The sequence below is a fragment of the Helianthus annuus genome, chromosome 11 (genome assembly GCF_002127325.2).
Source record: "Helianthus annuus cultivar XRQ/B chromosome 11, HanXRQr2.0-SUNRISE, whole genome shotgun sequence".
Classification (NCBI taxonomy): Eukaryota; Viridiplantae; Streptophyta; class Magnoliopsida; order Asterales; family Asteraceae; genus Helianthus; species Helianthus annuus.
In genome coordinates, this window is record NC_035443.2 from 5,285,122 (window position 1) to 5,310,425 (window position 25,304).

Genomic DNA, 25,304 nt, shown 5'->3' on the forward strand with positions numbered 1-25,304 from the left:
TGTATAGCCACATCGACTCAGTTGGGTGTCAAACACGTTCTGAAGAGGTGTTAAGGGCTTGGGCGTGAGTATGATAACGGACATGAGTCTGAAATGTATAGATGTGCACGTGAAATTAATTTTTAGATCAATTTAAAAAAAAACACTTGTTATGGAGCGTTTGATGCGGGCCCAAGTGTGGAGGAACGGGCTATTTTGTATTTGGAGGCCCAAGACCGCGCAACAAAAGGGGCTTCACTAAAATGGCTCTAACTTGGGCTACGGGGGTCCGTTTTGGACGTGCGACCAGGCGAATCGAACGTGAGAACGAGCTCCATCTTGCTGCAAACAGCCTACGGCGGTTTGGGTTATCGTCCGGGCCAAAAAACGCTTATTTCTATTACTTATTTGCATTTTTATGTTTTTTGAACTATTTTGGGCTTTTTGTTTTAGGCCGTGTGCTTGGCCCGTTATCTTTTTTAGGCCCATTTCGAATTTCGGTTTCTATTTATATGTTCCTCTAGTAATATGAATGGTCAGACTTGAATTTTGAAACTACTCAATTTTTCACTTCAAATTTTGTGCCCTTTGGGTTGCAATTTGGGGGTTGGGGAAGAACTACACGAGTATTCATAGAATCAACGTGTTTGATCTTCATTTATCGTACCACGCGCTACATCAGCGTTGCCCCATAACACAATCTTATCATGACTTTTAAAAAGAACTTATTTTATATAACCTCACGAAAGTAACTAATGGTATATCTCTATGATCATATATTAGATAAGAATCACGTTTAGCGTTATAAGTTACGTGACATCTGGAAATCTAGTCATATATAGATAAGAATTACGTTTAGCGTCATAAGTTAGGTGACATCTAGACATCTAGTCATGTATTAACTTTTTGCTTATATATCAGATTTTATTTACACTATTTTTTTTAAATGAATGTATCATATATTCGTTCAATCGGGTATTATGAAAAAGTTTCTTCGATTATACTTAACTTATACTATACCAGAATATGCAGTTTATACACAAGTTGTTGTCACGTATTAAAGTAATTCATGCTTAATAAGTTATAAGAGGGTGACATGCATTTACTTATCAATTAGTGGGAATAAAGTTTCATATGCAAGCAAAAGTAGTTATTTTTTTAACAACATCTCGCCCAGGGCTATATATGGCTATATCTCGGTCAAAGAGGGATTCGAACCTGAGCACTCCATGCAAGAACCTACTAGGTAGCAAAAGTAGTTATTTGACATTGAAGTCAAGAGCATTCACTTCCTTTCCATCAAATTATACCCTATAGTTACACTAAAACACCTATATTTCCTTTATCTTTTCAATTAAATAATATAGTTTTATACATTTATTATTATATTTACCTCTCTTCCATTTACAACTAATTTCAAAATATATTAAAAAATTATAGAACGTAAACAGTGTACTCTCAAACATATGGATGAACAATAACATTTTTCCTCTCCTTATTCACAACCGCTTTTTATAATATAAAGACCACTCTCACAGTGTAAAGGATATGAATGCTCTAAGATTGTGTGTTGTGGTGGCGTGAGCATCAGACGCTAGCCACGCGACTGCCACGGTTCGCGAACACCACAACGTTGTCAAGCTATGAGGGTATTTCAAAACAAGAATGAATTGTTACAAAAAAACATGCCCTTTATTAGAATATACCATATTTTGCATAATACATTTACGTTATAGATGAGGCATCATATCTATCACATAAAGTAAAAGTGAAAAGAAGAGAGAGAGAGAGTTAAAAGAAGAAAGAAAAAGCAGACTATCAAGTCTTTCTCAAGCACAGATCCCAACGAAATGCTGGAAGGATTCCCAACATTGTTTGCTGTAAACTCATTCTTTTTGTTTAAGTTTACATGAAACTTGCTTTAGATATATATGGATAAAGACTAGAGAACTTAATTTATTTTCGTGTTATATTTTTGTCCATGTGATTTGGTAGAAAATGACACTATGGTCCAAAAAAAATTTGCGCCAGTTCCGTCTTCAACATTTTTGAAACGTGCGACTTTAGTCCAAAAAGATAATGCGCCGTTAAAAACGTTAAGGGCGGTACTGGCACAAGGCGTTATCTTTTTGGACCGAAGTGACACGTTTAAAAAATGTTAAGGACGGAGCTGACGCAATTTTTTTTTTTGAGACTGAAGTGTCATTTTCCAACAAATCAGAGGAACAAAAATAGCTGTTAACTCTTTATTTTCATTTACACCTGATGTATACATACACTTATTATGTATGTATCTAGTTGAATATCTACATAGATTCTGATCATGTCTTGTGAGTCTGCAACTACAAAAGGACAAAAAGATTTGTGTCTTGACTCTTGACCCAACCCATACCCTGCCTTCATTCTTATTAACTTCAAAAAAATAGTGAAATCTGAGTATTATTAATTTACCATTACCACTTCACCAATCATTGATAAAACTTAAAAACCAACCCTTTTTTTCTCTTTATTTCCATACAACAATGACTAGCAACAACAATGGCAACACTCACAACACCAAAAATAGTGACAACAACAACTGGTTGGGCTTCTCTCTTTCTCCTCACTCACCTGAGCCTTGTAACTTCAACTACCAAAACATTTACTATGGTGGAGTTGATGGTGGTGGTGGTGGTGGTGGTATCTACTCCACTTTTCCCATTATGCCCCTCAAGTCTGATGGCTCTCTTTGCTTAATGGATGATGTCACAAGATCACAAGGTCAGATTTTTTTTTTTTTTTTTTTTTTTTTTTTTTGTGTGAAATGTGAGTAATGAGCTAAAGGGTGTTCACAACAGCAAAACTTGAAATTTTTTGGTTGGTTGATTAAAAAACATTTTATTGTGAAATGTGAATAAAATGGGCTAATGGGTGTTTTCTTATAGGGATGGTTGATTAAAAAACACAAAAATTTGATTTTTTTTTTTTTTTTTTGTGAAATGTGAATAATGGGCTAATGGGTGTTTTTTTATAGGGATGGTTGATTCAACAACACCAAAACTTGAAAAAAAAATTGGTTTTTTTGGTGTGTGTGAAATGTGAGTGATGGGATAAAGGGTATTTTCTTATAGGGTTGTTGATTCAATCAAGGGTGAGCAGAAAACCGAAATAACCAAACCGTAATCTAAATAACTGACAAAACTGAACCGAAACAAAAACCGACAGTTTGGTTTTAATAACCGAAAATTTCGGTTCGGTTTTCGGAAAACCATTTTCAACAACCGAAAAAAACCGAACCGGACCGATAAGTTACAATCCATATATTTTTATGTTTAAGTAGTTTAACTGTTTAACCCAATGCTAGTAGAAATTATTAATTTTATTCTTGAATGTTAAGTTTTTATAATAAAAAAAATTATTAATTTTAATGGTTAGAATGTTAGATTTATGTAAGCAATATTAACTAAAAAGGTTAACTATAATAACTTAAATGTAAACATATCAGAAAGATTATATTTTAAATTATACTTTTTTTTGAATCTTCCATAATTTTGTTCCAAAAACCAAAATAACCAAAAAACCGAACCAACGTAAAAACCAAAAAAACCGAACCGAACCGTACACAACCCTAAATTCAACAACACCGAAATTTGAATTTTTTTTTTTTTAAATGTGAGTAAAGGGCTAAAGGGTATTTTCTTACAGGGATGGTAGGATCAACACCACCAAAACTTGAGAACTTTTTTGGTGGTGTAACAATGGGGACCTCAGAGTTAGACACTAATACAATGTACTACCACCAAAACTACCATATTCAACCACAACACAACCAAGATTACTCTACCTTGTACCCAACACTACAACTACAACAACAACAACAAGTCAACAAGCTTGTTGGTGATTCAACTTGTGGACTTTACTTACCATCTGTTGGAGATCAAGGGTGGGGTGCTGCTTCAAACAGTTACAACCATTCTGGTAGTGATGGTGGTTGTTTACAGTCACTTAGCTTGTCTATGAGCCCTGGTTGTTCTCAGTCAAGTTCTTGTGTCACTATATCACAACAACACATAACTAGTGGTGGTGGTGGTGGTGATAGTGTTGTTGAGCCTGTGGTGGTGGTGGTGGATGTGAAGAAAAGAAGGTCTGAGAAGGTGAATCAAAATAAGCAGATTGTGCACAGAAAATCTTTGGATACATTTGGTCAAAGGACATCCCAGTATAGGGGTGTCACCAGGTGATTTTTTTTTTTTTTTTTTGAGAAGTTGTACCTTGTGCAGTTTTTTTTTTTTTTTTTTTTTTTTTTTTTTTTTTTTTTTTTTTTTGTGAATGTTTATGTTTATGTACACCAGGCATAGATGGACAGGTAGATATGAAGCTCATTTATGGGATAATAGTTGCAAAAAGGAAGGCCAAACTAGGAAGGGAAGACAAGGTTAGAAGTGTTGACTTTTTTGTCATTTTGCTAATTTTGAGTTTTGACTAGTTGTGAGTTGTAACTCTTCAGTTTCTAACCAAATTTTATGGTTTTTGTTTGCTGGACTTTGAACTTGACTTCAGTTTATCTGGGTAAGAATTCATTTCTTATTTTGGGTTTAAAAAAAGTTCCTAATAAAGCCACACCCTGTATACAGGCGTATAACGTTATACGGCTTGTATAGAATAATTTAACTTGACAAATATTGGGCTGTATAATGTTATACGGAGCGTATAGATGGAGAAAATATTAGGTTGCATAACATTATGTACGTGTCGTATAACATTATATGAGACAAAAAACATTATTTGACATTTTATACAGGTCGTATAATGTTATACAACCCGTATACATGGAGACAAAAAATATTCTCTGACATTTTTTTGTGCAACAATCAGTTATACGATAATACGGCTCGTATAACTCTATACGGGCCGTATATATGTAAAGGTGTGAAAATAAGATTTTAGGGGTGTGGGAATAGTGGGAACCTTAAAAAATCTATTTTTTTTAAGTTCAAGATTTGGTAATAATGAGTGATTTATGTTGACTTTTTAGGGGGTTATGATATGGAAGAGAAAGCTGCTAGAGCTTATGATTTAGCTGCTGTTAAGTATTGGGGACCTTCAACTCATATTAATTTTCCGGTAGCTTTTTTATATGATATTTTATTAATAAATGTGTTTTCTTTATTGAAATAAAGCAAATATTATGTTATTAACATTCATTATGTTGACTTAGTTGGAAAGCTATGAACAAGAACTTGAAGAAATGAAGAATATGTCTAGACAGGAATATGTTGCTCACTTGAGAAGGTAAGTTCTTTGATTACTTTTGTGTCATTTTTCCACTTTAAAACCATGTAAAAATGTCACATTCTTGTATTAAATTTTTATTTTAAAACACTAAATTTTGTTCAGGAGAAGCAGTGGTTTTTCAAGGGGTGCTTCGATATACCGAGGCGTGACAAGGTCCGAGATCTGGTCTTTTTTCATTACTAGAAAACTGAGTATTTGCGACTGCAATTTTGGTTGTAAATACTAGTGGGGTAGTAGTGTTTCCATTTATAAGCTTTTGTGATATTTTCATGATAAATTTTAGCTTTGCAAATATTCAGGCACCATCAACATGGTAGATGGCAAGCGCGCATTGGTCGTGTTGCGGGGAACAAGGATCTTTACCTAGGCACATTTAGTAAGTCGTGTTTCTTACAACTCTCTAAAAAAAACGAGTATCGCCTCCAACTATAACAGTCGGAAATCTGTCGGTAAAGGTTGTTACCGACGATTGTACGTTGGTAAAGGTTGTTACCGACCCATGGCATTATAGCCTAGTGGTATCTTGGTGGTGGGATAAGGCTTATGACCCTTAGGTCATGGGTTCAATTCCCACAAAGGGGGTTTTTCCCAGATTTATTGGGTTTCCTCCTGAATTGGTGTGCATAGGCATTATTGCCTAGTGGAGATGGATATGATCGGGTGGTTCTGCTGGTGGCACGATGATACTCCAGTGGTCCGTCAGTGATCCAAATTTGCCGTTAAAAAAAAAGGTTGTTACCGACATATTTTAGTAAAAAGGATTATTTTATTTTATTTTTAGGGATCTGTTGGTGTTTTCTGTCAATGATACTCATTTGTCTAGGAATGACTATCGAAAGATGGTAAGACGTTTGAAATATAGTTAAAAACAATTCATGAAATCTAGGGTAAACATTTCAGGCACCCAAGAGGACGCAGCCGAGGCATACGACATCGCCGCGATCAAATTTCGCGGCGCAAATGCGGTTACCAACTTCGACATATCTCGTTACAACGTAGAAAGGATTATGGAAAGCAATACCCTTTTATCCGGGGAACAAGCAAGGCGAACCAAAGACCCCGACCCAAGAAACCAAGCGGCACCAAACCAACCTCACACCGATGAACCAAAAACCATCACCAACGAACCCATCGCAACCATGTTTCTTGGGGCCCCACAACCACTTTCGGGTTCCAAATCTTTGACCCCATGGATCCCAACCGCAACCGAAACAACAACAACCGGGCCGTTGAGGTCTCATATCCCTATTTTTGCCGCATGGACCGATGCGTAGTCGATAAGGCCACAAGGTATGGGATGGTCATTTTCTTGGTTGTATTACTTTTGTTGTTGTCTTTTGGAGGGTAGTTTGGATATTATGTAGGATCTTGTAGGGTTCTAATTGCTAAAGTATGAAAAACTATTTTGAAAAAAAGCAAGAAAAGGTTGAAAGGAAAATGATGAAAGTTGGTTGATGACAGAATGATCATTTGACCTTGTATCATGACCTAATATTCGATATTATTGTAAATGGTACTACTACTAACTCTTTAAGGACCATATTAATCGAACTTGATGTGACTTTAGCAGGATCGGTTTTGCAATTCAAAAGGGGGGTTGTGACGCAGTTTGTTGCCCATTTACCTGCCATTTGTTTGTAATTTATTGTTTTGGCATTTTAATGGTACCCATAAAAGTTGACTACTAGAAAAAACTTTTTAACCCTTTTCTAATTCTACCAAGTGTAGCTATAGGTGTACAAAAATTGGGTTTAGGCCCAAGCCGGTTTGAAAGTCTGAACTTATCCGAATCGATTTGGGTCGGGTTCTAAATCACTTCGGGCCAAACCAATTCTAAACAGGTTTGACCCAAATCAGTTCAGTTTATGAATCGATTGGACGTTTGAAATTCCAAACTGTTCCCAAACCACATAGTTGGGTTGGGGCTTAAACCGGTCTGGCCCAAACTGAGTTTTCATGTACAGGGTCGGGCTGAGAACCGGTTTGACGGGCCCAATTTTTTTTACAAGTCTAGGTGTAGCCAAGAAATAAGTATCCATTTATGCGAGAAGTCTCTCCTTTGATTAGGCCCATACTAGTGGATATTAACAGGCCGAATACCAGCACAACATGGCTTCGTTGTTTCTTAATTTTTTTTTTCTATGCGGTTAATTTTTCCATTTAATTATTTAAATTTCACTTATATAAGAGTATTAACAATACATACATAAATCAAATCTAGAACCTTATGTTATATAATGTCTGATAATATTAATTACTACACATAGTTATTTTGAGAAAAAAAAATCTGAAAGAAAAACACAATCTATTGGAAAAGTTAAGGGTTGTTTGGCAATTTCTGAATAGTTAAGTGCTGAACCATTAAGAGGTCCCCATTAAGTGTTGAACCAGTAAGAGGTCTGAACCATTAAGAGCCGATATAATGCTTAATAGTTCAGATGCAAATGTCTGACCAATTCAGAGTAGATGTCTTAACCATTTAGACTTTGTATAATGCTTAACCATTTAGAGGCAAATGTCTGAACCATTCAGACATCTGCTCCCGAAACAAACAGTCTGAATCATTAAGTGTTGAACCAGTAAAAGGTCTGAACCATTAAGAGCTTCATTAAAAGTTAAACAAACAGCCCCTAAGGTTATTAAAAACTGAAGTTAATAGCTTAATAAATTCTCTTTGATTTTTGTTTTACCAGATTATTAAAAACTTGGTTCACATGTGGGTCAGCAGTGAGAATTTAACTAGGATTTTTTATATTTGTATTTGGTTGAAATTTAGCATAAATTCACATGTTAATTACTAATTGATTCTCATTTCAATCAATGTTAGTTCACATGTGGATTTATACAGATGATTAACAATTTTTTTTAAGAACTAATGTTGATTCAGATGTGAACTCTTTTAATCTTTTTAACACATTTCATCTAACACATAGTATCATCATCATCATACTCAGTAAATCCTACCGATAGCAAAGCTAATGTAGCGTCTAAGGAGGGTAAGATGTAGACAGCCTTACCTCTACCCCATAGAATTAGAGAGCCTGTTTCCATTGAGTCGCCGCTGCGCCTATTGCCGGTTTACTTACTCGAACTATCACATCCCCTCGTCTCCCTTCTCTCCAACAAACTAATCTGGGGCGTTAGGGCCTGATCTGAACCACCTTAGCCCCACCCGTTCAGGCCCACCGCTTACATTGGCGATGGTACTTGGAAATAGCCTCCTTTACTGTATTTATAGGTGTTACGATTGATGGTTGTTCGTGGTTATGAGAATAAAGACGCGACGGTCGAATTTTTTTAATAAAGGGTGTCTTTAAAAGGCGCCAAAACAATGATGGAGGCCAATAGAAAATTGCCACGTGGCTCAATCTTTAGAAATGAGGCGTATATACCGACATGATTTTTAACTATCCGTTTCATGGAAATCAAAATCACAACGCTTCACATTGCCGTTAAAAAAACACAGCGCGTCCTGGTAATTTGTTCGGGCAATAAGCTTTGTAATAATAGACGCGATTTTTAAACGAAAGGGTACATACCCCAAGTTGGTTTTTGTGTGTGTGTATATATAATATTATTCGTGACTTTGTATTACCAGGGGCGGACCTACCCACAGTCGTGAGTGGGCGGCCGCACCATTTGGAAAAAAATTATTGTATATTTTAGGCAAAAAAACTTGACCGCACCCTTTGAAAATATGATTGAACGCCTTAACCGTACTTCTTGAAAATTAACCGTATTTCTTGAAAATATGGTTGAACGCCTCAACCACACCCCTTGAAAAACATTTGTGTGTCCGCCATTGTGTATTATCAAAACAAACACTAACTTGCGTTTGGGCTCAATAACGAACCATATATTCTACATGCGTATCAAACATCAAAATGGCTTATCAAGGCCTATTACAACTTGACTCTAACAAATTTACAGCATGTTAATCCATTTTGACTTGTCAACTCATTTAACTCATTTAAATAAACAGATTAAATTTGTAATAATAATAAGTGTATATAAGTTTTATGTAGAAGTGCAATTCCTAACACGACGCAAAAATAATCAGGCTTGTGGGTTAACTATTTATATATTAAATAAGTTAACACAAACATAACCTGTCACCCGTAGTTTAATAAATAGATTAATATGTTATCCCATGTAAGGTTTGGAATTATATAAAGTTCATATATAGATTTTAAAAGGGTTGTATATTGATTTATATTTTTTTTAATTCAATGGAGACTACCAAACTATTTTTCTCATAACTTTCACCAATACTCTTCTCTTTTTTTATACAAAATTATATATATATATATATATATATATATATATATATATATTGAAATAGCTTGCAATTGTATATTTTATTTGCATATCTTTATTTACATTGAGATAGTTGGTAAACGGGCAACAAGCTGCGCCGCTAAAAACACACTATATCAGCTCTCTCTTGAGCAAAACATATAAACTCAAGTTTGTTTGGAATAAAAAAAACGAATAAATAAACACAACTAAAAACACACTAATTACAAAACTAATGTTCATTTAAGCTTAACTCATTACTCATTAGTTATTTAAAGACAAAGCTGATGCAAAACATGATAAGACGATTTTAAGTGTGTACAATTGATAATTGTTTTTTTACACGAATTAACATATAGATCGTATTGAATTCATTTGTTCAACCCGTCACGGCTAATGTCACCTTTTCAACGTTTCTTTTAACAACACACCAAATATTTCCTAAATTAATGAATTAAACTAGTGATAAAAAATTCTAAAACAACAATAGATAAGCGTTGAAACTCATGATAACTTATAAAAGAGCTTATGTTAACCAAATACCCACAATAAACAAACATATCTCTTTCAATAAACAAACAACTCACATTATATCTCTTATTATTCCTATTGCATCTTCACCAAACTCAAAATCATTTTAATCCCCTCCATGACTTCCCTCTCCATATCCTCCAAACAAACCTACAACCACCTCCCCCCCCCCACACACACACACACACCACAACTCTCCTCCTCCTCCTCCTCCTCCTTAACCATCACCATCTCTCCCTTCTACCCTACGCACCCCTCATCTAACTATGAGCATTTCCCACTTACCTCTTCTCCTCATGCTAACATGCACCTTCATCCCCAAATCATCCCCACATCCCCAAGATGAATCTTGCTTGACCCATTTCTTCCAATCCTTAACCGACCCCAACAACAACCTGACCCGACCCGTTTTCACCAACCCATGCTCCGACTCCACCTCCAACACGGCCGGTATTACTTGCAATAACGGCCGTGTTTACAAGCTTTCCCTCCAAAACCTCAATCTAAAAGGCACCATCTCACCCTTTATTTCCAATTGCACAAACTTACAATCTTTAGATCTTTCCAATAATACCCTTTTCGGAAAAATCCCTGATGAACTCCAATACCTAGTCAACCTAGCCGTACTAAATCTTTCCTCAAACCAACTCTCCGACACAATCCCTCCCTCGTTATCAATGTGTAGTTACCTTAACATTATCGACTTACACTTCAACTCGTTATCCGGACCAATCCCCCCACAGCTAGGGGGACTGGTCCGGTTAACTATTTTTGACGTGTCAGATAACAAGTTGTCCGGTCCGGTTCCCGAGAGCCTCGGGAACCGGACTGGAAACCTGCGAAGATTTAACGTGAGCTCGTTTGATGGGAATAAAGGTCTTTATGGGTACCCGTTGGGCCCGATGAAGAGTAAAGGGTTGTCGGTTTTGGCGATTGTGGCGATCGGGTTGGGGAGCGGGTTGTTGAGCTTGGTGTTGAGTTTTACGGTGGTTTGTGTGTGGTTGAGATCGGTGGAGAAGAAGAGAGGTGTAGAAGAAGAAGGGAAGGTGCAGAATATGATGCCTGATTATTGAGTTGATTAGGGTTTGTTTCATCATTTTAGTTTTTTTTAATGTGTATTATATATATTATAGTAACCTTAATTGATGGCTTATGATTGTTAATCTGAAAATGTTGGTTATTGGTAATTTTGAATGTGGTTATGTGTATTTTTTTATTATTTAATCTTCATAGAAGGCATCAAGAAAGATTAATTTATTTGAGAATATTGATCTGTACAACGTACAACTTCAGGTACTATGCATCGTACTCTGTGGTGGGTTGGGTTAGACTAAAGGGTATGGAGAGAATGGGCTTGGAGGGGATGAGCACGTAGGCACAAACGTAGGAATGGCTTGGAGGAGATGGACCTAAGGGGGTGGGGGATGAACCCCTTTATGTATATATATGTATGTATGTATAGGTATATGTGAGAGGCAAGAGAAGAAAGGAGGACCGGCTACCCCGGCTGTGGGGTGTCAGGTGTGCCGAGCCGAGCCCCAGGGGGGCGGTGTGGGGGACCGGCGCCGATCCTAGCCGGGCCTCAGCCGGCCCCCATACCTTCTAGTCTTAGGGTATTTTATTATTTTGGCTATCTGTGATTTAACAAAAGAAATTAAAATGAGCCAGAAAATGTACACCGAAAGTTTGAAAGTTTGCAAATTAGTTATGGAGTTAAATGTTTGGTTGGTCTCTATGGTTTTCAAAAATTTCACACTTGGTCCTAGTGGTTTACTAATTACACTCGTGGTCCCAAAACTTGTCAAAAGTGCACTCGGTTGGTCCCCAGCCCTAACTTCAGTTAACTTTCTCTGTTAAGTCCATGTTAAATGACCTGAATACCCTTGCTTATTAATCCCTACCATCTCACCCACCCTTGATTCCCTCTGCTCTTCTTCGATGACAGCCACACACCCATCTTCAGGTCTCTCTCTTCTCAAACAAGAAGCACAGCCGCCACAATCTCACCTCCGCCACCATCTCACCCACCACCACCATCTCACCTTCGCTACTTCTCACCTCCATCCCCACATTGTCAGACTCTGCACCGGAAATCCGCCACCATCTCACCTCCGCCGTGCACAAAAATGACGCCTCAAAGCCTAGGTATCGGTTTCTGTTTACGAATAGTCAGCGTTTCTTCGTTTTTGTTGAATTTACGGTTCGGAATTGCTAGTTTTTGGTCGATTTATGTGAGTTTTTATGAAAAATGTTGCAAATGAACGCGTATATAGTGAAATGTGACGTTTCTGAGCTAATTTCAGCTCGATTTTGTGATTTCGCAACGTATGTTTTTTATTTTTATGAGAAATGTTGCAAAACGAACGCATAACCTGTGAAATTTGACGTTTCTGAGCTGGATTTAGATCGAAGTTGCAGATTGTTGCTTGTTGTTAGATCTTAATTGCTAATTTCAGCTCGATTTTGTGTATTTGCAATGTATATTTTCTGTATTTATGAAAAATGTTACAAAAATGAGCTCAAATCTGGAGAAATTTGACATTTCAGAGCTGAGATGGTGGTGGTGGGTGAGATGGTACCATGAAGAAGGTTAGCTGCATTTTTTAGGGATTTAAGGGACCGATTGACACCCAAACAGGGCGGATGGTCCGATCGACGCTGTGAATCTGACAAAGCACACACCCATCTCCTCTCTCTCGATCTCTCCTGGGTCCGATCGATGTAACACCGCGTGTTTTCGAATGTCAAAGTCAAAGTCAAAGTCCAAGTCAACTTTGACTTCTTTGACTGTTAATGTTCTTTTTACTTTTGTATTATGTGGAGTAAGTGTTGTATAAATGAAATGATCGAATATTTAATCAATGCGACCAATTTACGACTGTGAATAGTAGGAAGTAACAATGCGATAAAGTTAATCAATCAATAATCAAGCTAATCGATTCAATCGAACTCGAGACTCGAATTATGTGAACTCTGGTATTATTATACGTGTGTGTGTGCCTTATGTGTTATTTGTGCGTGTTTACTTATGTGTTTGGTGTGGTATTCAAGCGAATCAATCAAAAATCGAATCGAAACTCGAAAAGCAATCGAACTCAATCGAAACCGACATCGAAACGTGACTTGTAGAAGATTGTATGTTAGATATAGTGGTTGAGACTGAAAGTAATTTGACTAGGAACTCTATCGTATTCGTATCATCGTCCATCGAAATCGAAACATCGAAAAACGTCGCGAAATACTCAAAGTGGGTCGCGGATCGAACAGGAGGCATCCGGATCGAACAGGCCAGCCGATCGGCTAGCATCTTCCTAGCCGATCGAGCAGCCCATTCGATCGGAGCTCCTGGCCGATCGGCTGCCACTTTCCTCTTTTGGAGCCTATAAACAGGGCTGTCATTGTCACACTTTCCATTTTTGGAAAGCACTGACCGAACCAGCCTTCTTCTTCACCTTTTCCCAGATTTCTCTCAACTCCGGTAAGTTTTCACTCTGATTCTTATACGTTTTTGATCATTGCATGATTCTACACCTTTCTATCTTTCAAAACTTGACTTTTAACCGTGAAATCACCAAGATCTAAGTGTTCTTGGGTGATGTCATCATGGTGTTCTTGAAGAACACCAAACTTTGGCCTCATTCAACCATGAATAGCTTAGATCTGACCGGTTTTCACATAAACAAACTAAGATTCTTACAAATCTTAACATTTTCTGAATAATTTCCAACTTTCTTCAACCTTTTACACTCAAAACCTTAAAACCGGTAGAAACGGAGCTTGAACCGGCTAACTAATCATTCTAACAGTTAAGAGGTTCAAGATTCGGATTCTATATACAAGGTTCACCGACGATGGGTTAAAACTCTAAACCGACGTTCCGAACCGTTCACCGGCCGGACTTGGGTGATTCCTGTCCGAGCCGAAGAAACGAGTAGGAACGGAGGATATCATAGTTCAACTCGTTATCAAACTACCTCGATATGGCAACAAGTGATCAAACAGCCAAGTGTTAGACGAAAGGCCGACCAGGTTAGAAATGCTGGCCGAACGGCTAGGCTGTTCAAACAGCCCAGCCGATCGGACATGCCAGCCGATCGACCGGGCCAGCCGATCGGCTAGCACATGGTTCCACACTTTTCAAATTTTATGAAGTATGCTATTGACGAAGTGATGTTCGATCGAATACGCTACTCGATTGGTAAACATTACTCTTCGGATCATGAGATACTATGCTTCAACACTTAATCGTTTTACAACTCGTTCGTAGTATGGAATGCCAGCCGATCGAACAGTCTGTTCGATCGAGCGACATCCTGTTGAGCATCACTCTAAGGTTCTCAGCCGATCGATTAAGCCGGCCGATCGAACGGACCGTTCGATCGATCGACCTGAAAGGTAAGGACATTTTTGTGTTCTCATATACTACAACGAAAACTTCAAAAGTTCAAATCCTCAAACACAAACACACCAGAGGAAGAAACAATCCACTCGAATGGCCCAGCCGATCGAGCCTACCGGCCGAGCGAACAGGACTGTCCAATCGGATATACCAGCCGATCGAACAGACCGTTCGATCGAACCTGCCGTTCGATCGACCAGCCTATTCGATCCATTCACACTTGCCTTATTTTCCACGTTACTCATTGTTGTGCTATCGAACTATTCAGGCCAACCCTACTCTCAGCGCTCCCTTCAATCCATAATCAATCATTGTGAGTATACTCAATCCCTTTTTGCTTTTAGCACTTTTGGGTGTTACATACGTTGCTTATATCAAAACACAAATGATCACACTACTCAAGCTATTGAACGCTAACCAATATGCATGTATTACGTGACTTAATGAATGCTTGTTGATTGTGTTTACACGTGGAATGCTGTCTACCTGTGTAACACCTCGGAAATTCCTGTCCATTGAAATAAAGACACGTGTCATGAGAGACAGACGTGTCAGGAAAACCGGATCAAATAAAAAGATGTATGGTAGGATTTTTAACAAAAAGGGCGTCATGTATTTAAATACCTCTTAACGACCCAAGGGCGACATGTTATTAAAACACCTCTGAGCGACCCGAGATTTCTTTTTATATAAATCCCAAGATCCTTAAATCTTTTGAAAATTATCCTATATGATAACCGGTTGTCCCAAATAAATAAAGTTCCATCTGTTATGTGAACTGGGGCATTGACAGGATTGTTACTAATGATAATGCTGAATAAAATTCTCATAAGATAGAACCAAGAATAAATATATGAAGCTTGTTAGTTAATTATGAGAATCCAAGGACTTATTCTTGATGTTTCCGTCAATTAAAGTTGCCATAAGATTGCAAGGTGTCAACATACATGCAAGCATGCAAAACCTGAAAATGGTGGACCCTACTTTGCAGTAAAAGCCTGATGTCTCGACATTTGAAAGTTGCATGGTCAAGACTTAAAAGTTTGCAAATTTTTGTCCTCTGACCATCGGTTACGGACCGCAAAGCCTGAGGCTTACGGTCCGTAAGGAGGGTATCTGGGCATGTTTCAGCAAGGGCGGTTACGGACCGTAACCATTTTAGCTTACGGTCCGCAAGAGTTTCTTACGGACCGCAAGGCCTTAAGCATACGGTCCGTAAGACCGTCGCTGGCAGCGGTTTTTGGACAGCTGCCTGTCCAGCCCGTTGCACCGACTTAAAACGTAAAATTTCGAAACCATGGGCTTGCTAGGCAGTATTTAGCTCTCTAGGAACACCTGGGATGATCCCCCAACCATTGTAGACTTGTGTGTCACAATCTTGGACCTCTTGGCTCACTATATAAGGACTTGAATGGTAACCATTGTCACTTGCTAACTTGGGACTTTGGTTCAAGACATCTCTGGAGCTTTCCTGGACTACAACAAATTTTCTTAGGCATCTTAAGCATTCTTAGGACTCTTGTAAGTGTCCTTAAACCCCTCTAATTACTTTTAGCTTAGTTAATTAGCTAAAAGTCAAACCATCGTAATTAAGGTTTGACTTCGTAATTACTTATAATGTGCTCTGTCAAATCACGAATTAAAGATACCTTTAAGAAGGTAATTAAGTGGGCATCAAACCCTTAAAAGGGTATTTCCAGAATCCCACTTTAAGCATGCGAATTGTCGAGTCAAAGCTAACTATAAAAAGTCAACAGAACGCTTAACTTCAAATTAACTTATAATTAGCAATGTAAGTTACATGCAATCTGTTTGATTATTAAAATAACTTGGTAATTAATGTAAGAACATGTTCCAACATGTTCAACTCGACAATTTTCAGTTTAGGCTCGGTTTGGGACCGAAAGTCGCAAAGTTTGACTTCTGCTTTAACTTTCAGTTTTGACCCGTTTAAGCCAAGATTAGGATTGCCTTAGAGCTTCTTTTGAACCTATTTTCATATTAGTATAACTCTCTGAGTTTATACAACCCGGTTCAATAGATATCCTATTCACATGCATGTTTCCGTTAATTGCTCATATGTTGACCATTATGCCCATTTGACCTTAAATCGTGATTTTTGAAAATGTAAAAGGGTAGGCACCTTAGTTGCTAATTTATAAACTTGCACCCAAAATTTGAAGTCAGTTTAAGGTCTAGATTAAGAGTTATGCTCAATAGCGTAATTAAGAGCTTCTTTACTAATTAAATGGCGTGAATTACGTATAACCTATTAAAACCAAAATTTTTTTACCAAACTTTTTACCCACTGTTATAAAATAATATTTTGGGAATTTTGGAGATTTTTATTTATTTTTAGGCTGAGCATAACTTAGTGTTCTAAGGTTTAGTCGGTTTATGCCGGTTTTGCCCTTTTTAGCCATAAAATGAGTTTTATAAAACCTTTTGACCTCAAACCAATTTCTACTAATTTGTTATGATAAATATATTATTTTGAGCCTTCTGGAATATTAAAAATATCAGCTTTTTGCAGAAAACCCGGAAATGGCTCCAAATCGCCTTTTTAGGCATTTTTAACACATAAGTGTGCATTAGAACCTTATTAAGCCTAAGGGATTGAACCTACTGATGTGATTAGCAAGTTTTTATATTTCAAACAGTAGGCAAATGTTTTGAACTCAGAATTCCAGATTTGACCTTTTAGGCACTTGTGAAATTACCAAAATGCCCCTACGGTGCATACTAAGGTTAAAGATAATAAATTTCACATAATTTTGATACCCTACTGTTATAACTTAGTAAATTAAGTATATTTACTAATGTAATCAGACCTGTAACTCAGGTCATTAATTTAACTCTTTTACACCTTAGAAAAGGACCATAACGCCCTTATGAGGCATAGTTTGGTTTAAAATCATTTGGGGCATAATGGAAGGTATCATTCTGATATCACAACATATTTTAAGCATAATAACTTCAGAAACTTGTATTTAACTCCTATGGTTACTCGTTACGCATTATACGCGTTTGGATCGGCTTATGTAGTTAATTTGACCCTTATAGCCGAAACGGGTCAAACCATATCTTTTTGGTCTCAAAATTCAGAATGTGATTATATTACCCATATAAAACAAGTGTGCAAGCTTGTTGGGTCAAAACCACATTCTTAAACGGTCTTCGCCTTATTGTGCGTTTAAAACTGTAATCTTTATATAAAACTAACCGGTCTAAGCTTAAGACCCGTTAGGATTCTAATAGGTTATTAAAACCTTAATTTCCAGATCTAGGAGCCCAGTAAAAGCTACTTGCACTCGTTATATTTGGTTTATACTTGCTCAGGTAATTAGATTTAACTTATTTTCCCTATACGGGCTTGGGGTACGGTATATAAAATACCGCTTGGTCGGGGAATTGACCTTAACCAGCTGATGGTTAAGTGCTGTCAAATTAACTCGTTTGAAAATGCTGTTTTGTTTGTTTAACGCCTTTGGGGGTTTAATGACCATGTCCCGGATATCCTTGGCATCATTCCATGAATGGCCACGACCTTAGCACACGGGTGTAGGCGTACACCCGTAGTGCATTTTATTGCATATATCGTCGGCACGGGAGGAGTCTCGCGGCGTTTTATATTAAGTGGTGTGTCTATTGAGCTTTAACCCGGCACGACCCGGGCTACTGAACGCAGAACGAACATGTAATTCTTTTACAAGATTATTAAGCAAATAATGATCCCAAGTTATAAAAAGTTTTATGCCACATGCATTTAAATAAATTTTTAAACATTTTTAAAATGAGTCAGTTGAATTGTATTTACCAGTGTAAACTGACGTATTTTCCAAAAAGACTAAGTGCAGGTACTACGCGAAATAGGCTGGTCACTCCTTAAGCATCCATAGAGTCTCGCAAGCTTAGGATGCATGAAGTCTGTTGAAATGAAGTTTCCTTTTGTTTGATTCTGCCTGTGGATTTTATTTCGACATTTTGTGATACTTGGATATTACAATAAATTTTAAGTTGAAATAAATCTATCTTTGCTTCCGCTGTGCATTATAATTTGTGTTGTTTGACTATGACGATATCAACTACGTCACGATAATCCCCCACCGGGCCCACCGGTGACACGTGGAAATTAGGGGTGTGACAGGTTGGTATCAGAGCCAACACTGAGTGAATTAAACACTAGCCTTTTGTGTTTAGTCTCAGTACACAAATTGCACATTCTTCGAGTTCCGATGTCTAGACAAAGAACATAGGACAAACTCTGTTTTGTTTTATTTTTGGGTCTTATATTATTATATTGTGGTTATCTAAAACTTGTATGCAGGTCAATATGCCACCAAGGTTTCTTCGCGGACGAGGCAAGGCCCCTGTCACGGGTCACGACCACGAAGCCGGGCCTTCGCACCGGCGTACCCCGTCCATTACCATGAGCACCAGTCCACAAGAGCCGTGGAGGCTCTATGTTGAAACCGGGAGACGATCAGTTTCCCTCAGCTCTTCACCTTCTTACCAGCATTCATTTGGTCCCCAGTCAGAAAATGAGCCCAACGAGCAACCACCCTCTTTCATACCTCTGCAGAGATCCAACTCTCACCACTCCTTTGGTGACCCAACCCCAACCTTCCAGAGCCGGTTCAACCCGGCCAACATTTTTCCAGAACCCGTGGGTTTTAACCCACTTGGACCGGAAGACCACTTCTCTGGGGATAACGATATGGACGAGGATACTGACCCTATGGAGCCTGCTATGGGGACGCCCAACCACCCGATAGAGATCTCTGACGGATCATCTTTTCACGGATCGCCTTATCGCGGTCCATACAGCTACGAAGAGAGGTTCCGAAACATCGATTGGTATTTTACCCCCTCACACCACTCGTCCCCTTACCAGCAGCAGCAACAGCAGCAGCAACCGCAACAGGATCCTTCTCAGGATTCCCGTTTCGTGGTAGTTACTCCGCCACCACCACCACCAGTGGAACAGCAGCCACCTCCGGAGCCACCGAGGCGGAGGAGGTCGAACGCACGGATGTCCGTGCGAGGGGGTGTCCGCATCAGCACACCCCAACCATCAAGTGGCAGCCATTATCCGCCACTTCAGGAGGAAGAGGAAGAACCACAATTGGGGGGTCCATCAAGCCCCATTCCAGAAATCAACTCAGTACCTATGGCACCTCCATTGGGTTTTGACAACCCAATCCCTGCATACGCTGGTTCGGCAGCGTATAACCCCTTTGAGCAGCCAGCACATACTCACTACAACTTCGGCTATGCGGAGGTCGATCCATATCAAGTAGCTCGGGACTACAACGCTCTTCATCCCGAAGGACCATACGGAGGACCATGGACCACTGGTTACCCGACTTATGGGTACCAGCATCCACCACCTCCTCAACCTATGTACCAGCCGCCGCAGCCACAGCTGATTCCGCCGGAACATCAGCAGGAGGTTCTTGAGAGGTTGCACCAAGTCGAACAGGAAGTTCGAGAGGACCGCAGGGAGCGGCAAGGCTTCTTCAAGGGCCTGTCAGACTTGCTAAAGGGGAAGTCTAAGAGGAGGGGTCATTAAGGACCTTTGATGTTTGTCTGCTTAGTTGTAATCAGTCCTTGCGTGGACTTTATGTTTCTGTATTCAGCTCCTGCGTGAGCTTGTCTTTTAGTATTCTGCCCCTGCGTGGGCATGTCTTTCAGTTGACCCCTGCGTGGGTTTGTTTGTTGATTTATTTGTTGTATTTCGCCCCTGCGTGGGCATGTTGTTGTAGAAGTCCCGTTTTGGGCAACTGATGTACTGTTAAATCTTGATCTAGTGAAATGCTGCATTTAAATTTCATGATTGTTGTTATAAATAAGTATATGAATAAACTTAAAATAAAATGAAAATAACATTTCCTAAAATAAAAGAAGACCTACCATTTGTGTAAAATGGCAAAATCTAAAAAGGGACAAGACCTAGCCACATGTCATTTTTAAGACAAGGCCAAAATGGTATCTCCATAATTAGATTCAGGTCCATAATTAACGTCTCAACTTAGGATTGATCTGCGTTATAAATAGAATCTAAGGGGTAAAAGCCTAGCCACGTGTCGTTGCAGACATGGCCAAGATGGCAGAACCTGTCTAAAAGATTCCAAATTCTGTTAACATCTGTAAGTATGTTGACATATTGGGCAAATTGTGACCCAGTAGAAGTCACATAGACCATCATTGAAAATTGGGTTAATTTAAGATTCCCTGCAAGTAAATGACCATTCCTTAAGAATGAAGTACCTACGGGTAGTAATTAATGTCCTAGGGACTAAAAGACAGTTTGAGTCTGCAACTCACTGTCTAGAATAGGGTAATGAACTGTGATTCAAACCCTAATGCCTTGATTCTGTAAGAATCCGGGTTATAAGCTAACACTGTCCTTGTGACTAAGTTATATGTTAATTCTTAACTATAATATAGGGTTATAATGCAGACCCTGAATTTATGTTTAATTAATAATTTAACCTGCAATGGCTATTTAAAACCATGGTTAATAAAATACATAAAATACTGTATTAACTATTAAATAAAACCTTGCCCATTATTGTTTATATGTAGCAATTGAAGCTACATGGGAGGGTCAGATGAAGTGAACAGTCGTCCGGTGGAGAACCACGATAATGTAAAGATACAGTTAACTGGTGCAGAGTTGAAAGCACTGGTAGATGATGCGGTTACTAAGGCTTTAGAAAGACAGTACAGTGAGTACAGCGGGACCCATAGTAGAACCTTGTCTACACCGCATAATAAATCTAAGACTCATTCAGAGGCTCACAGCAAGCCACCTTCTGTCAAACCCAAGTCTAAAAAGGAGGAATCCAAGAAGGAGGATGATAGACATTCTTCGAATGAAAATGATAATCATTCCAAGAAGATTGTGCTTTATGATGCCCCACGTGCCAAGGGTTGCACGTATAAATACTTTGTATCTTGTAAACCCCGGGATTTCACTGGGGAGAAGGGGGCAGTAGACTGTATGACTTGGCTTGATGAGATGGAGACGGTAGTGGATATAAGTGGCTGTGCTGAAAGAGATATTGTGAAGTTCGTGACGCAATCTTTCAAGGGTGATGCCCTGCAATGGTGGAAGTCGTTGATTCAAGCCACCGGGAAAATACCTCTATACAACATGTCTTGGGAACAATTTGTTGCCCTAATCAAGGAGAATTATTGCCCACAGCACGAGGTCGAGGGAATAGAGTCTGATTTCTTATCTCTGGTTATGAAGAACCTGGACTGCCAGGCTTATCTCACAACCTTCAATACCTTGTCGAGGCTAGTTCCCTATCTTGTAACACCTGAACCAAAGAGGATAGCCCGTTTCATTGGGGGTCTGGCCCCAGAAATTAAAGCAAGCGTCAAGGCCTCTCGGCCCACTACTTTTCGATCGGTGGCTGACCTATCTCTGTCCCTTACAAAAGATGCAGTTAGACAGAGATCACTGAGGGCCGCAGATGCCGAGAAACGAAAACGCGAAGATGATGGTTCGCGACGCTCAGATAAGAAGCGGAAAGGCAATGACGACCACAAGAAAGGGTCGGGGTCCAAGAAGGGAGATCATCAGTCGGGTGAGAAGCCCAGGTGCAAGGTTTGTAAGAAGCACCATTTCGGGAAATGCAGGCAGGAGTCTAGGTCCCAATCTCAGCAGAAACTATGTGGGATTTGCAAGTCCCCGGATCATAAGGCATTAGATTGCAAGAAACTTAAGGATGCCACCTGCTTCAATTGTAATGAGAAGGGACATATTAGACCCATCTGCCCGAAGCTTGTCAAGAAAACAGAAGAGGGAAAGAAGACTAATGCAAGGGTCTTCCGCATGGATGCAAAGGAAGTTATACAGGATGATAATGTCATAACAGGTACTTTTCTTGTTAATGATGTCTACGCAAGGGTTTTATTTGACTCTGGGGCGGATAGGTCCTTTGTAGATGATAAGTTCTGTGAACTGTTGAAATTATCTGTTAAAGTCCTAAGTATGAAATACGAAGTGGACTTAGCTGATGGATCATTAGAAACAGTTTCGATTGTATTAGATGGATGTGTCCTATCCATTAGGAACCACTCTTTTCCTTTGTCCTTGTTACCCTTTAAGCTAGCAGGCTTTGATGTAGTAATAGGGATGGATTGGTTATCGCATAACCAAGCCCAGATAGTATGCAGCAAGAAGCAGGTAGTAATCAAGACCCCATCTGGTGAGCCACTCACTATTCAGGGAGATACTCAACACGGAATGCCAAAGCGTGTGGCCATGCTTAAGGCATCCGGGTGCACGAGTAGGGGTTGTGTCATTTATATGGCACGAGTAACCATTGACGAGAAGAAGCCCAGGATCGAAGACATACCGATCATTTCTGACTATCCCGAAGTTTTTCTGGAGGAACTACCTGGTTTGCCGCCAGATAGGCAGGTGGAGTTCAGGATTGACATCATCCCCGGAGCTGCACCAGTGGCCAGAGCACCATATAGACTAGCACCAACGGAGATGAAGGAATTAAGGACACAGCTAGATGATTTGCTAGCTAAAGGCTTTATTAGACCTAGTTCATCCCCATGGGGAGCGCCAATTCTGTTTGTCAAAAAGAAGGATGGGTCAATGCGTCTATGCATTGATTACCGTGAGCTAAACAAGGTTACTATCAAGAACAGATATCCTTTGCCTAGAATCGATGATCTATTCGACCAACTACAGGGAGCGAGTTACTTTTCCAAGATAGATCTCAGGTCTGGCTATCATCAATTGAAAGTCAAAGAGGAGGATGTACATAAGACCGCGTTTAGAACTCGTTATGGTTATTACGAGTTCCTAGTGATGCCTTTTGGGCTCACTAACGCGCCTGCCGCATTCATGGATCTCATGAATCGCGTATGCAAGCCTTATCTAGATAAATTTGTCATCGTCTTCATTGACGACAGGGGCGGACCTAGAGGTTACCGGGGGGTAACCTCCGCTACGGCTTGGCTCGGAAAAATTTGACGTTTTTAGTGTAAATTTTGGAAAAATTTGATGTTTTTTCGATTTCGTTACGGCTTATTTATAAAACGTTACGGCTTGGCGTGAATCCTAGATCCGCCACTGATTGACGACATCCTCATCTACTCAAAGAACCAAGCTGACCATGAGGAGCATCTTCGGTGCATTCTCAAGCTACTCCATCAAGAAAAACTCTATGCCAAGTTTTCAAAGTGTGAGTTTTGGCTTCGTGAAGTCCAGTTCCTTGGTCATGTTGTGAGCGAACGTGGAATTCAAGTGGATCCCGCAAAGATAGAAGCTATTATGAACTGGCAAGAGCCAAAGACACCTTCAGAGATTCGTAGCTTCCTAGGCTTGGCTGGGTACTACAGGCGTTTTATTGAAAACTTCTCAAGAATTGCTGCACCCTTAACGTCGTTGACACGTAAGAACATTAAGTTTAATTGGGGGCCTAAGCAGCAAGAATCTTTTGATATCTTGAAGGAAAAGTTGAGTAACGCTCCAGTACTGACTCTACCTGAAGGCATTGAAGAATTTGTGGTGTATTGTGATGCATCACACACCGGAATGGGTTGCGTGTTAATGCAAAAGGGCAAGGTTATAGCCTACGCTTCACGTCAATTAAAGGTGCACGAAAAGAATTACACCACCCATGACTTAGAATTGGGTGCCGTTGTATTTGCACTAAAGCTTTGGAGGCATTATCTGTATGGGACAAAGTGTGTAATCTATTCCGACCATAAGAGCCTTCAACACCTGTTCAATCAGAAGGATTTGAACATGAGGCAGCGACGATGGATGGAAACCTTGAACGATTATGATTGTGAAATAAGATACCATTCAGGCAAGGCTAATGTAGTCGCAGATGCTCTAAGCAGGAAGGAAAGAGTGAAACCGATAAGGATCAATGCCAAGAGCATTGAAATTAAGAGCAGCTTGAATGAAAAGTTGTTAGCTGCACAAAAGGAAGCTGTGTTGGAAGCTAACTATTCCGAGGAGAAATTAGGAGTAACTGAAGAACAGTTGTCCTACGATAAAGACGGAATGTTGAGATTAAATGGACGAATATGGGTTCCTGTATATGGAGGACTTCGTGATGTTATCCTCAAGGAAGCCCACAGTTCCAAGTATTCTGTCCATCCTGGAGCTGATAAGATGTACCAGGATTTAAAGGCAAATTATTGGTGGATAGGCTTGAAAAAGTCTATAGCTGATTATGTAGCTAAATGCTTGACGTGTGCTAAAGTCAAAGCTGAACATCAGAAGCCGTCAGGTTTACTGCAACAGCCTGAAATTCCCACTTGGAAATGGGAAATGGTGACGATGGACTTCATCACCAAATTGCCTAAGACGCCGAAAGGAAATGATACTATATGGGTCATAGTTGATGGACTGACTAAGTCAGCACACTTCCTGCCCATTAGAGAGACCTTCAGCTCTGACATGCTAGCCCAGTTGTACGTAGATAAGATTGTGGCCTTGGATGGTGTGCCAGTATCTATTATCTCGGATCGGGATCCTAGATACACATCTCATTTCTGGAAGAGTTTCCAACAGTCTCTGGGCACTCAATTAAATTTCAGTACGGCTTACCACCCCCAGACGGATGGGCAGAGTGAGCGTACCATTCAGACGTTGGAAGACATGCTGCGTGCATGTGTGATTGATTTAGGAGGAAGTTGGGACAGGCATTTACCATTAGTCGAATTCCCCTACAATAATAGCTACCATACTAGCATTAAGGCTGCGCCTTTCGAGGCACTATATGGCAGAAAGTGCAGAACGCCCATTTGCTGGGCAGAAGTGGGAGATACGCAATTATCA

The 25,304-nt window shown here is 39.5% G+C and overlaps 2 protein-coding genes across 3 annotated transcripts; both read left to right on the forward strand.

Annotated features, from left to right (window-relative positions):
- Nucleotides 1-2,350: 2,350 nt before the first annotated feature.
- LOC110889298 (AP2-like ethylene-responsive transcription factor ANT) lies at nucleotides 2,351-6,668 on the forward strand. Of its 2 annotated transcripts, XM_022136802.2 has the most exons (9): nucleotides 2,351-2,739; nucleotides 3,664-4,195; nucleotides 4,311-4,393; nucleotides 4,519-4,527; nucleotides 4,994-5,082; nucleotides 5,177-5,250; nucleotides 5,356-5,406; nucleotides 5,553-5,629; nucleotides 6,154-6,668. In XM_022136802.2, the coding sequence occupies exons 1-9, from the start codon at nucleotides 2,502-2,504 to the stop codon at nucleotides 6,525-6,527; spliced, it is 1,527 nt and encodes a 508-aa protein (XP_021992494.1). In that variant the 5' UTR covers nucleotides 2,351-2,501; the 3' UTR covers nucleotides 6,528-6,668. The 2 variants fall into 2 exon arrangements, with proteins under 2 accessions (XP_021992494.1, XP_035835397.1); XM_035979504.1 differs by lacking the exon at nucleotides 4,519-4,527.
- A 3,595-nt stretch (nucleotides 6,669-10,263) lies between these two features.
- LOC110889299 (receptor-like protein 44) lies at nucleotides 10,264-11,221 on the forward strand. The gene has a single exon (XM_022136804.2). The coding sequence runs from the start codon at nucleotides 10,347-10,349 to the stop codon at nucleotides 11,151-11,153; it is 807 nt and encodes a 268-aa protein (XP_021992496.1). The 5' UTR covers nucleotides 10,264-10,346; the 3' UTR covers nucleotides 11,154-11,221.
- The last annotated feature ends 14,083 nt before the right edge of the window (nucleotides 11,222-25,304 follow it).

Excerpts from the sequence above, each read along its gene's own strand:
- LOC110889299 (XM_022136804.2), top strand. The coding sequence starts at position 10,347 with ATGAGCATTTCCCACTTACCTCTTCTCCTCATGCTAACATGCACCTTC.
- LOC110889298 (XM_022136802.2), top strand. The coding sequence starts at position 2,502 with ATGACTAGCAACAACAATGGCAACACTCACAACACCAAAAATAGTGAC. Across the intron at positions 5,083-5,176 it reads CAACTCATATTAATTTTCCG|TTGGAAAGCTATGAACAAGA; the intron begins GTAGCTTTTTTA and ends ATGTTGACTTAG. Across the intron at positions 5,251-5,355 it reads TATGTTGCTCACTTGAGAAG|GAGAAGCAGTGGTTTTTCAA; the intron begins GTAAGTTCTTTG and ends AATTTTGTTCAG.